General features: G+C 51.5%; 1 protein-coding gene across 2 annotated transcripts in view; it reads left to right on the top strand.

The window, feature by feature from the left end:
• Positions 1-12087, top strand: part of PTPN14 (protein tyrosine phosphatase non-receptor type 14) — a 163618-nt gene extending 151531 nt beyond the window's left edge. For both annotated transcript variants that reach the window (XM_036272478.1, XM_036272479.1), the window contains 4 exons: positions 1957-2085; positions 4576-4810; positions 7598-7761; positions 11308-12087. In XM_036272478.1, the coding sequence (XP_036128371.1) occupies positions 1957-2085; positions 4576-4810; positions 7598-7761; positions 11308-11436 (657 nt within the window). In that variant the 3' untranslated portion in view covers positions 11437-12087. The remainder of the gene's footprint in view (positions 1-1956; positions 2086-4575; positions 4811-7597; positions 7762-11307) is intronic.
• The last annotated feature ends 1615 nt before the right edge of the window (positions 12088-13702 follow it).

Below are 13702 nucleotides of genomic sequence, written 5' to 3'. Positions count from 1 at the left end.
GGTGGGGTGTAGTGTTTTTGCACGCAGGGCATAGATAACCATGCACACACACACACACACACATTTATGTATCAGGAAGTACGTCAAAAGAAATATGAAAGAGCACCATCATGGATCAGATGGCGTATTTTACTTTTATTTTGAGAATGAGAATGAAAACAATAAAAAACAAACCCCAGGGAATTCTTATGTAAACCGACGGTGGCGCGTGACACGGGCTTCGTTTCGCTTATGAAACAATGGACAAGATAGTGTGGGTAAACAAAGATGCAGCTCCCACAGCCGCTTCTGGATGGAGTGTCCCTGGAAATCTTACATAGCGGTATCATATTGTCTTCTTCTTCGGCCAAATCTCCTCTCCCATTTTCCATCTGCTGTCTGGAAAACGGTGCCGCCGTGCATCCGAGGTGCCCACTGGGTGCACTTGCAGAAGCATTCCTGTCTTCAGTGTTCTCCGAGGCCCACATCTCGTCTTGTGGATCCGGGTTAGACATGGGTGCGTTTAATAGACCCACAGAGCTTGCAAGAACTTGTCCGTGCGTTTGGAATCAAGTCGGAAATCTTGCCAATGTTTTCTCCCCGGGTTCCAAGCAGCCATTAACACAGAACAGATTTATGTGCTCCAGAGGTGGAATCACATCTGTGAAATCTACCTCAGTAGCACTGGTTGTTGCGTTTTTAATGCCGTTTTTAATACCCTCCTGTCAATACTTGGAATTTGCGGGAAGGCCCCAGGCAGCAGCACGCTCTGGAAGTATTTATGGTTCCTATATGTTGGGTGCCAGAGAAGCTAATGCTTAAAATCACAGCTCCGCAGATAACCCAGCTCCTAGCCAGCCAGCAACTGTATGGATGTTATCTCCCACCGGTACTTGCAAAATGGGTTTTGCTTGCCAGCTTTGACCTAAACATGCCTCGTGTAATGAGACAATAACTGACATTGTTTTTATTTGGATCAAGTTAGTATATAGTTTCATCAAACAAATGAGGGGAAAAGTTTCAAACAATGATCACTTCATTGCTCTTGGAACCAGCTAGACATCTGCACTGGTGGACCTGGGAGGGGTCTGACGACGCCATATCAGGGCACAGGGATGGAAAGGGACACAGAGAATCCTTGCAAAGGCCACCTTGTGCCCCAGAGAGCATGGCCCTCGACACTCGGGGCACAGCTTCTTCTTGATGATATCCTGCCGCTGAAATCTGCAGCTGCAGAACTCTCCTCCCAAGATCGCTGAGCTGCACGGGGTAACGTCCTATTTTCCCAGGCCCTCTCGTGGCCCCAGTGTTCAGCTGGAGTATGGCAGCCGGGAGGTCAAGGACAAGTATCAGGTGCTGTTGACGTAGTGCCTTCACGACACGTCTACCGCGTGTGCCCCACGGAGTGGCGGATGCAGCGAGACTTACGACACACTTCTTATCAGGTCGCAGTAGAAAGACATCGCTCTGGAAGAATCTTATTCCAGGGTGGACGTCGTTATTGTTTAAAAGGACGCCAGAGAGCCCCGTTTCTCAAACTGTGGGTCACAGTATGGCAGTGGGTGTGGAGTCCGTTTAGGGTCAGGGCCAGTCTGGGTGTTGTGGGGTTTTTTTTGCTTTTAAATAGACAAGACTAGAGAAGAGGAATGAATGGAAATGATCCAAGTGCCGTGCATTGCACACAGTAAGCATGGCTGTTGTTTCTGTAACAGGATTCTGTTAGGTTACACACACACGTATTCATCTAACATTGTGTGTGTAGGTGTGGGGGGATGGTTATGAATACGTGTGTTTTTGAAATGCACTGGTTTGTACATAATTACTGTGGATTGCAGACATAAAAAGAATTAGGTTCTTTTAATAGCATTTTCGTGTGAGAATGTCTCCGTAGCCCCTAAGCCAGGTGCCCTGCCCGTGGTCAGCAGGTAACTGTCCTGGATTGAGGGTTGCTTCACCAACGCTTTCCTTGGTTTGCAGGTGGTGGTTGGCGGGGCAGAATGGCACTACATTGCCACTCAGGGGCCCCTGCCGCACACGTGCCATGACTTCTGGCAGATGGTGTGGGAGCAGGGAGCCAACGTGATCGCCATGGTCACCGCGGAAGAGGTATGGGGAGTGGCCCGCCGCTGTCTGTTCCCGGGGGAGAGGAGGCAGAGAGGGCTCCGGGTCGGGGTCCTGGCTGCTCTGTTCTCCCTGTAGCGCCGACTGTCTCTGCGCATCTCTGTCTGGCGTGCACCTGTTTTCTCTTCTCACCTCCTCGTAGATGGGTTCTGTTTCCCAAAGATAACCTGTGGTGTCCAATTCCCATCAGCTTTTAACTCTTTTCCTTGCATTGCTGAGTACTAACATCAAGCCAACCAAAAAGAACCAGCTAATTTCGTGGGCCGAACGCCGCCCCTGGACTTGAGAGCCTCGGCTGCTTGGGCGCACGGCAGCGGCACCTTCCCAGACGGGCGTGGCCGGCTGACCTGCCATCACGCTGATCGGAGCAACGGTGACCAGAGCTGGTGTTCCTTTAGAGGTCTTGATCCTTCAGGGAGAGGAAGAATATTTTTCTTCCTCTGCCAAGTCAGACACATTTTGTCTGTCGTAACCAGAGAAGTCTACGGGGCCTTGTGAAAATGGGCACACACCACCGAGCCGTTCACTTGGAGCTTGGTGTCTTTGGGGGGAAATGTTTTGTGTGTGCTTTTTCTTGTCGTAGTCTCGATTTTTTATCTTAAGCACTTCCTTTTGTTCCTTTCATTCGTTTCTAACTTATGTTGCGAAGTCATGGAGGGGACTGGCTGCTTGTGGTTTTCACTAGTAGCTCTGGTGTTACAGGCCCCTTTGCTGGGAGTGGGGCGGGGAACAGAGACTTGGGGAAAAAAAAGTCACATTTTCTTCATGATTGTTTCAAGTAGTTGCTTTCCAGAACGGTCCACGAGAAGATAGTGGTGGCCCTGGCTGGGTGGCTCACACCTAGGCTGCAGGTTCAATCCCCAGTCGGGGCACATGCAAGAGGCAACTTCTCTCTCTCTGTCTCTCTCTCCTTTTCTCCCTCTCCCTCCCTCACCCTCCCTCCCTCCCTTTCTCTCTCTCTCCCTCCTCCCACCCCCCCTTTTCCCTCTCTCCCCCTCCACTCCTCTTTTTCCAAAATCAATAAAAACAAAACAAAAACTTACCCTTGGGTGAGAATTTTAATAAAAGAAGATAGTGGTGGAAGGCGTCCCACCTCTTTAAGGCCAGTTGCACTTGTCCGACCCTCTATTTAACCCACAAAGAGTAAATTCTCCTAAAATCTCTAGAATCGCAATAGATAAAATAGGAAGGAATTCATCCAACTGAAGGCACCGTCCGCGCTCACCGGAGGGCCATGGCGCTAGACAGAGGCCTGGTCCCTGTGCCCAGGGAGCTCGCGTAGCCCAGGGCTGTGCCAGTGAGCAGGTGACGCGAACCCCGACAGTGGGAAGCTCGTGGAGAAAATGGAACCAGGTAATGGGGTAGAGAGCAGCGAGGGGGCTCCTTCCGGTGGCGTCTGAGCCCAGAGCCGAGTGACGGGGAGAGGCCAGCCTCAGGAGCCCCAAGTCCAGATCCGCGAGGCCGCAGAGGCTTGTGGTCGGTTGAAGGTTGTCATGGATTCAGGCACTCGCCAGTGTATAATATAAAGTCAGGCCTTGGGTGAACCTCCTTTCTCAGGACTGGCAAATAAGAGAGGCCGGCTGCTTCAAACATAAGACTCGATTCAAATGAATAAATCAGGGCGAAACTGTATCACCCAGAGTTGTGCTCTTTTGTAAGTGGGCCAGCCGCCAGGGCTGGTCTACGAGCGAGCCCCCCAGCGGGTGAGCCCCCCGGCGCTGGCCGCGCACACCCACAGCGCCTGTCTCCACCACGCCCTGCCCGGGGCGCCCTTCCAACCCGTCTCCTCCGCCCCCCTCTAGTGATTTCAACACTGTGCAGACATTTCAGGCAGACCCACTGTGTAAATGGTGAGAACGCCTGTCCTCAGAAGAGGTTAGGAAATGAGTGGGGAGAGGAAGGCGGTATACCAGTTGTTCTCTCAGTGGTCCATGGGGCGGAACTACAACAAATGGCTCAGGCTGGCCCAAAGGCGAGAGCAACCCCAGATGATAGAGCCAGTGCCCGGAGTCAGTGTGGTCTAAGAGCCCTGGGCTGGACATCAGCAGTGCAGAGCGAGACCTACGGTGACTGCTGGAGTCTGTCGCTCCCCTGCTTAAGGTCACCCCCTCTGGAGTGACATCCAAACTCCCTACCATGGACCAGGAGGCTTTTCTGACCTCCTCTCTACCCCCTTCCCCTCTGTTTCTTGAACACCCCAGCGTGTTCCTTCCTCTGGGCTTCACCCTGGCTCTTCTCTCTCACATTCAGCTGCAGCTCCCTTGTGAACCTTTTGAATGTTCCGCTGATGTAGCTACCAGCGCACCCCGCACTGGGATCTTAGCTAAGATTTATGCAGGATCCAGTCTGTGATGGACACTGCACAGTAACTCAGGCGCTGTCCACATTCTCCTCTGCCCTCAGATTCCAAGATGAAGAGGATAAGCGCTTCCTTCCTCTGACTTATTTCCAATTTTGCTTTTGTGTGTGATTCAGGAGGGCGGACGAACCAAGAGCCACCGATACTGGCCCAAGCTGGGGTCCAAGCACAGCTCAGCCACCTATGGCAAGTTCAAGGTCACCACAAAGTTTCGAACAGATTCTGGTTGCTATGCAACCACAGGCTTGAAGGTCAAGCACCTTTTGTCTGGGCAGGAAAGGACAGTGTGGCATTTGCAATATACCGACTGGCCGGATCACGGCTGCCCAGAGGACGTCCAAGGATTTCTGTGTAAGTGTTCTTTGCCCAGTCATGCTTTTGCCAGCTTATCCGTGGAGGTAAAAATGGAAAGAGAGGACCCTTTCTGTTAAGTGGAGCAAGTATTATAACATTGACGCAGCTGTCCCTTCATACAGCACGTGGAGAACACAGAAGACGAATGTGTCACTTACCACGTTCTTGTTACCTTTTATGCAACTAAGCTAAAACGGTGGCAGACTGGTTCATTTTGCCTTGATTTAGAACTTCAGCTACTCATTAATAATTATTCTAATACATGCTACGTGTCTGAACCTTGAAACCATGCTAAGTGAAATGAACCAGACACGAAAGGACAAGTGCTGTGTGACTCCACGTATATGAGACGCCCAGAATGGGCAGCTGCATGGAGACAGAGGGTGAGAGAGGTGAGCAGGGGTGAGAGGAGGGAATAGGAAGTTAGTATTTGACCTGTACAAAGTGTGTTCAGGACAACAAAAAAGTTCCAGAACAGATAGTGGGGATGCGTGTGAATATACTTAATGCCACTGAATTGTACACTTAGAAATGATTAAAATGGTAAATGCTATTTTATGTATATTATACCACAATTTAAAAAAAAACCTGCAGAACGATAGAATTTTTTAAAAAAACATTTATTCTGTTTTCACAAGCCCTGTATTTCCTGATAACAGTACATTTCAATTAGGGCCTGTGATTAAGATACTGAAAATGATGGAAACCATCTGGATGTTGGATAATGTCAACACCTTGAGTTTATTTTGCTATTTCTGTAGAATGGGAGGCAGGGGAGGGAGGCGGGGAAGAGAGGAGATAGGTCTTTTAAGTACCCAAAGGTGCTGTTTCACGAATTCCGACAGAAAGATTTCGATGCATACTTACACGTTGATAAAGGTGTTTGATTTCCCATCAAAGTGATGATACTGGAGGAGCTGGACAGTGAAAGTAGAGAAGAGAAAGATGATTAGAATCAAAGAAGCTAGAGCGTGATCCAGAGGGTTAGTGGTTTGCTTGAGGTCAGGCCCCTCGTAATAGTATTCTTTCTGTTCCTTTCTGGTCATCTCTTCCCGATTGATTGATTAGCATTTTCTCCGAGACACAGAATAGGGAAACAATAAAAGTGGATCAGTTGGCAGATCGACTAACGCTCTTATAAAAGATTGAGTCTATAAGGTCGTTAAAATGACAGCCAGATCTTTTGAATCAGAGCCAAATGAAGGAGGACCGATTGAAATGACTGAAAAAAATAGAGAAAATATTTTTAAACAGTATAAATTTGTATTTCACAGTTGGAAGAAAGTGAGTACAAGTGTGCTGAGTCGGGTTAGAAATGTTGGTGCTCTAGGTTTTTGAGCATGCGAGAAGATTTTCGCCTGTGTTTATATTAGATTACCTGGATGCAGAGACCAAGGCTAAATTATTTTCCTGCCCCCAGAGGTCTTTACTGAGTTACAGCGTTATTACTCTGATTGCTGGAGAAAGCATCCATTGAACCCCAGTTCCTCTGTGGTTTATGAAACTCCATTAGATGGTACCAGCTGCCTTATTGATCAGTATTTCTTTTCCTTTTGAAATTCAGCACCAGAAAACCCTTGTCTCCTGTTCGGGAACATGGCCTTGTGTGAGCCAGAATGCTCAGTCTCCCAGTTCCCCTTGCAGAAGCATTGGGAAGGGAAGGCCATGCACAGCAGTGTGCTCAGCTGGTCCCCGTAGCAGCTACGTCTCTAGTGACGGCAGGTTGTCTTCCCTCTTTTTTGTTTTGTTCTGTCTCATTTTGCATTACCGCTGGTGCCGCTGGTAGTCATAGTTGTTTACTTTGGTGAACCACCTCAGATTACTTTGTGATTAGATAATAAGGAAACTAGGAGATCTTACTCACTGTACACAAACCGGTGCGTTCAAACGAACGGACTGGCTCGCGTGCGGTTTTCTCTGCAGCGGGTGGAGCAGCTGCCCGAGGCTCGTGTGCACAGCTGCGTCTGGGTGAGCTTTTCCGGGTGCCCAGGACCTCCGATCCGGTCTCCCCTGAGCACGATGGCAAAATCTCTTTACTCATTGACTTTGTCCAGTTCTTGGACTGTTTGAGAATTACATTGATACCCTTTTTTTTTTTTTTTATGATCAGAAAGGCCAATATAATGTTTCACTTGTGCCCAAATGGAGTAGTGAGCAGACCCCAGGACAGCCCCGCTGAGCTGGACAGAGGTTGGGAGGGATGGGGGGTAGCAGGTCCTCCACCCAGCATGGGGCTGGGGGTGGCTTATCTTGAGCTACTCTACCATTTGGAATCCAAGCTGTAAAGCACCCCCCCCCCCCCAAAGTCTATTATAAAATCTGCAAATGAAGTCAAGCCGCAGTTGATGTTTGTTCAGTGAGGGGCAGATGGAGTCTCGTCCCACCAGAACTGTGCTGACAGGCAGGCGTTTCAAGGGGACCTCGCTGGTGTTCTGATCCCAGTCTGTTAATAGTAGGAATTGCTGTAAGTAATGTCGAGAATCATCTGCTTGGGGGACTTTGGGATTTGCAGAGGGGAAAACAGAATTTAATTTTTAGAAAAGAACTATTTAATTTAAAGAACAAATTCTCCCACGGACTAATTGACTCCCAGCTGGTCCTTTCTGGCTCCAGGGCTGTACAGTGGGTACCAGCCAAATAATTAGTGTCTTGTAAGAACTGTAAATTATTGTCGCTTAAAAAAAAAAAAGGAAAAAGATTCACCATCAGTGTTTGTCTTCGCCCCTCGCTTGTACGCAAAACCACACGGGGCTTGGGTGACAAGATCTGCCTTTTGTCTCGCAGCCTACTTGGAGGAGATGCAGTCGGTCCGCCGGCACACCAACAGTGTGCTGGAGGGCACCAAGGACCGGCACCCTCCCATCGTCGTCCACTGCAGTGCCGGGGTGGGACGGACCGGCGTGGTCATCCTCTCCGAGCTGATGATCTACTGCCTGGAGCATAACGAAGTGAGTCACTCCCGGCTCCCTGAATCCGCCACCTTGGGGACAGCCCTGCACCCCGGCCAAACCTCTGCCTGTGCCCTCCTTGTCCAGGGCCCAGCTTCCTCTGCCCTCCCAGGAGCTTTCCAGACCCGTGGTTGCTGCGTGGACTCCACATTTACGTCCTTCCTTGTCTCTTGACTCCCACTGCTCTGTGCACATGTCCAGACAGCATAGAGGAAGGTCAGGGTGTGCCACAGGGACCGGGTAGCCAGGCTCATATTAGTCCACTTGCACTTCCAGAGTCTGCAGTGTTTTTCAGACAGTCTGGCTTCCGTGTGGGTACTTTTCCACGGTGGGGTATGTGGTCACATGTAGTTGAGCTGCATCTGGCATGTCTGGGATGTGTTTTGGCCTAAATCCCATGTGAAAATGTATAAAAGGCCTTTCATTCTTCAGAGGGGGGTGCTCTTGTCTGGACTGGCGGTGCTGCGGAGGTGCAGAGGGGGTGGACATCCGAATGCCTTTGCCCAGGTCACGCCCGGCTCTTCTCCCCAAGAAGGGGCCGAGGTTGACCTGGTGCCCACACGGAGCGGGGCGTTACTCTGAGGAGCCTCTGATTTCATCAGGATGAAACAAGTAGCTATCGAGGCTAAAGACCATCTGCCTTTTATTTATACGGGGCTTTAAAAGGCCTTTCAGTTTTGGTCCCCTTTGGGTCCTCATAGCAGCCATGTAGAGGAGCTGGGTGCATCGTCCTGCTTTACAGACGAGGAGCCCGGGGCCCAGACACTGTTCAGTGACTTGTCCGGCCCCCCAGTGAGAACGAGATCTGCCCTCTGGCCCCGGGTACTTCCTGTCTCCGCTCTGCCTCCAGACCCCGGGTATCATTTGGTCCTTGTTCATTTTCCAAATTACACAGCTCGGAGAGCCGAGGGAACTCCCAGCGGTTCGGTAGATTCTAGGGAAAGTTACAATGCACGTTCTGTGAAGGGATTTATATAATAATATACATATTTACTCAGTGGCATCAGTAGTTTGACAATCAGACTGTTACCCTAGGAAGGGTGTTATAGGGCAACTTCCAGGAAAACAACAAATGCTAAGTTTAAACATGTGCAAAGATTTCTAAAGTCCCGGCCTTTTGGACGCTTGCAGTCTGTGGGAGGAACTTTGTGCTGCTGCAGAGCAGGAGAGGCGTTTGCTACAATGTGGCCTGTCGTTGGGAAAACACAAACTTTCTGTTGAGGAGCAAAATGCCCTGTGGAATCAGCTAGGACATCAGCTAGGACGGGCAGAGGTTTCATCGTCTTCCAGGGGTTTTTGTCCTTTCGTCTCACGTGCGGTGCCTTGATGGTGTGCTTCCCTGGCACAGCTGGAGGTCTCTGGTGGCGTGAATGGCTTCCACCAAGTCCCCAGTCCACTCAGTGCTGGGAGACGGGAGACGGTGAAGTGGAACCAGGGACCTATGGCTTGAGCCCTGTGGCTCCACGGGGGTACCATGGGCTCCGGGGGAGGAAGAAGGGCCTCAGCTTCCCCTCCCCACTCAGTCTTCTCATCCCTCCTCGTATCACTGTCCTGGTCAGATCCCCTCCTTCTCTCCATTCCCTGGGCGTGCCTCTGCCCCCCCATCCTCCTCTTCAACTCGAGAAGCTGTTCCGTCCATCTTGTCTGACATGAAGGATGGTTCTGTTTCGAGCTCTTTGGGGACCCGTCAGAGGCCGAGCCCCAGGCAGGCGATGACACGAAGGCTCATTGAGCACCAGATGTTCCTGGCCCAGTAAGAGCATGGACGGCGCATCTCGGAGCCCGCGTGGTGCGCGCGGGGGATCGGCCACAGGGCCTCGCGTGGGCGCGACGAGGGCCCGGGTGATTCAGGTCTCTCTGGTGTGTCCAAACGCAGCGGATTTCCTCAATGCCCAGTTGCACGCCAGAACATTCTTTGCCGGAACGTGGTCAGTCCAAGAAGGACTTCTGTTCCCATTGATATTCAAAGATAGCTGGATGACTCATACTTTTCACTTCCCTTCCCCAGCACAAATATAGCGGCCGTATCTGTCCCGCTTCCCAGACTCGCTGTGGGTAGCCGGGGAGGGGAAGAGGTCTCCGCTGTGTGCTGCTGCAGGCCTGGGAGGAAGCTTCAGACCCTTGTGTTGGGAGAATAGTGGGACGTGTGTAGTTTGTGTTTTCAGCAAAGACTTGGACAAATAAATATGAAATCGGGTCTCGCATTTTTCTCCTGCCTTTCCTGCCTTCTCTCCATGGCTCCCGGATTAACCCACTTTATGTTTTCATCTGTAATCTGTGCAGTTTGAATTTTGTCGGTGAAATGCCTTTTCTTTTTTGCTGAAGCGAAGACACGGAGGTCAGGTAATGGTGAGGTGGGGATGGGAGGGGACACACCCAGGCTGTTTGGAGAAGCCTCTTTGTGGCCTGTGGCCTGTGGCTTTCGGTCACGGAATGTCTTCTGTACCATTTTATCGCCTGCATGTTATTCCAGAAAGCATTGATTTTATGGTTTGCAGATCTGTCTCTTGGCCCCTGGATTCAGCTGTCTGTCCCAGATTAGCTGATTACAAAAGCCCAGGTTCTCACTACCAAACGTCTTGATCTTGCTGCTTTTCTGAATCGGTTTTCCCTCCTTCATAGAGCAGGGAGGGGAGCACTGTCCCCCGTGTTTTGCTCTGTCTCAGAGCGTCGCCGCTCCCGTAGCCCTCATGGTTCGCCCTGGGGGAAGGGTCCCCTCAGTGCGACGCAGAGAAGCGGAGGCCCAGGCAGTGAGAGACTGTGTCTGCGTCTCACACCCAGGCAGTGGGGGAGGGTCCAGCAGGTGATTGTCCTCATTTAATGATCATGAGTGGTCTTCACTGAGAGCTCGCTGGGTGCTATTTCCACCCCGGGTTATTGCTGAGGAAGTGTCACTGGCGGGCAGGGCCGCACTGCCATCGGAGGGAAGCATCGTCATCCTTAGTTACAGGTGAAGGAATCGAAGAGCAGAGGTGTCGTAAATCCTACCACTGAGCCATGGTGGAGTTGAGAGTTCCAGTTGGGTTTAACTCCGGCCTCTGTGTTCTCTCAGACTCACTGGGCTCTATTTAAAATAGCACAGCAGCCCTGGCCGGTTTGGCTCAGCAGTTAGAGCGTCAGCCCGTGGACCAATGAGTCTCGGGTTTGATTCAGTCAAGGGCACGTACCTCGGTTGTGGTTCGTCCCTGGCCCCGGTTGGGGTCATGCAGGAGGCAACCAGTCAATGTGTCTCTCTCACATCGATGTTTCTCTCTCCCTCTCTCCTTCCTTCCCACTCTATCTGAAGATAAATGGGAAAATATCCTCGGGTGAGGATTAAAAAAGAGTAATAATAAAATAAAATAAACTAGCACATCAGTGGTCCATGCCAGCCAGGTTCTCCAGCTGCAGGTATCAAGTCTTGGGTTGGGGACACCCATGGGGGGCCTAGTCCTGTGCCGTCTCCCGGGCCTGTGCGTGGACCGTGAGCGAATGCCTTTTGGACGAAGAAATGAGGAGAGAAGCCCCCGCGTCTCAGGACCATTTGCTTTTTCTCTTTTCTTGCAGAAGGTGGAAGTTCCCATGATGCTGAGGCTCCTCAGAGAGCAAAGGATGTTCATGATCCAGACCATCGCTCAGTACAAGTTTGTCTACCAGGTCCTCATTCAGTTTCTCCAGAACTCCAGGCTCATTTAGCCCCGGACCAGCTCCTGGAAGAGGACCCAGCTCCGTCTTGCAGATGGGGAGGCGCCCCCAGACAACATCTGCTCCCCCAGCAGGGCGCAGGTGGCTGGAGCCGGCAGGACATGGGCGCCCTGAGGGAGGGAGCCAAGATTATTCATAAGCATCATGTATTATTTTATATGAGATAATTTATTTTTTCCCCCTTTGGAATAACATTCGTGAGTCATTGTAATGCAGTTTTCACAGTAATGTAGTACTTTTCATTTGAACCACATTTTGACTGATCTGCATTGTAACACGTGGGTAGAGGTCGCCTGGTGGGTCATTTGGGGGACAGAGGCAGAAGGGAACACATCTCTGGTGACGTTGCAGCCAGATGAGTAACCAACCCTGAAATTCATCAGCTTAATTGCTCATGTCCAAATCAAAGATGGCAAGAAAATGACTTCCTCCTGAAATGTAAAGACCAGGGCCAAGACCCTTTTCTGAAGGAAAAAACACTGTTCTCTTATATTTAGGGCTTGGGAGCCTCGCTGGACAGATTCCTCCCTTCCTCCTTTCCGTCTTCGCTCTCAGTAGCTTCCCCTGACCCCTCCAACCTCGCGTTAACGACGGAGCCTCTCGGGCAGTGGTTCTCAACCTTCCTGATGCCTGGACCCTTTAATGCAGTTCCTCATGTTGTGTGTGGGCGGACCCGCCTGGAGACAGAGGAGCGGTGTCTCGGTTCCTAAGACCATCAGAAATACGTGTTTTCCGATGGTCTTAGGTGACCCCTGTGAAAGGGTCCTTTGACCCCCAAAGGGGTCGCGGCCCACAGGTTGAGAACTGCTGCTCAGTGATCACCTTTATCGCGCGTGATCACTGCCCAGGCTGAAGGAGCAGCTTTGTCTGTATGTTCCTCGGCCAGCCCTTCCTCTGGGCTCTGGAGCCTGGGTTTCCTTGCCGGGGCTGCACCCTCAGTATTTGTGGCTTCTCATCTGCCCGGTGGGCGCCAGGCTGGTGGCCTTGGAGGCCCTGAGCCAGGCCATCTGTGCAGCTAAGCCTCTTGCCTGGTTGAGAGAAGATAATGGATCAGAGTGAGAAGAGGAAGGAGACAGGAAGGCCCTTGATACTCTATTTATTTATGATGTGTGTGCTGGCTGGGGGCCTGAAGGTCAAGGTGCTGGGGGTCTGCTGTCTGTCCCTTGGTCACCATGTCATTGGAAAAGTTACAAAGCAAACAGTTGGGGAAGTTGGTTGATGGGGACTGTGTAACCCCCAGCAGCGGCCCTGGCCAGGAGCCACACGAAGCGTGACCCCTGGGCTGGTACCATCTCCAGACTGACCTGTGGGAGCAGAGCTAAGCCCGCTCGGGGCCCTCTTGTCGAAATCATGGCCCCGTGGGGAAAGGGGGTGGGGTTCCTCTGGCCCAGAGCTGTGCAGTGGTCTCCCTGCCTCCGGAAACCCCCTGGTCAGTGGTGGTGGTATCACGGCCTTGGCCTCTCCTGGCCTTCTCTGCTCGCCGTCCTCTGGAAGTTCTTAGGCCAGTACACATACGCATGCACTTTCCCTCTTGCTGAATTCTGGGGACTTTCCTCTCCTCTAGTTTTTCTTCAACGCAGCTTTTACATCGTGGTTTTGTTCCTTGAACCCATCACTGTGGTCCCCCGTGCCTTCTTCCACTGCTGCCTTTTTTCGGTCTCCTGAGCTGGAAATACAAAGAAAAGATGGCATCCAGTCGGCCAGGAGGACGAGCGTGCCCTCGTGACCTCGGTCGCCACGGGCCGGCAGACGGTGTGGACCCGGTTCCTCGTGAACGGCTTTGGCGCCAGGAACCAACTCGGTTTCCCACCTGGCCAGATGGCATGTGATTTTTCTCTTGTTTGGACCCAGTATCTGGGGACGGAGGGCCTTTGTCTCCGACTGCAAGGTCTAGAGAGTCCATGGAGGAGTTTAACAACCTCAGCTGAGCTCTGCAGATGCTGGAATCTTGGTCTCTATTCAGAAGAAGAAAACCATTAGCATGACATGTACCTTCAGCGGCACAGAGCTCACACCCCTCCCCCTGAGACGCTTGGAACTTGGATCATCAGCGGGCAAAGAGGTATTTGCTCCCTTCCCTCAGCGGTGGTCCGTCCTCGGCATATTCTGATGCGAGGGATGTCTGAGCAGTTGGTCTGCAGTTTTCTGCTTTATTGTTGGATGAACGGTGTCAGAATTTGTCTTCCGTCTCGTCGGCCCCCGCGTGGGTGCTGCTGACATGTCTCTCGCGGGCAGCGCGTAGATCTGCGGTGTCTTT

This window comes from Molossus molossus, unplaced genomic scaffold (genome assembly GCF_014108415.1).
Source record: "Molossus molossus isolate mMolMol1 unplaced genomic scaffold, mMolMol1.p scaffold_m16_p_20, whole genome shotgun sequence".
Classification (NCBI taxonomy): Eukaryota; Metazoa; Chordata; class Mammalia; order Chiroptera; family Molossidae; genus Molossus; species Molossus molossus.
Note: the sequence above shows the minus strand (reverse complement) of the source record. Positions and strands in the feature narration are given on the sequence as shown.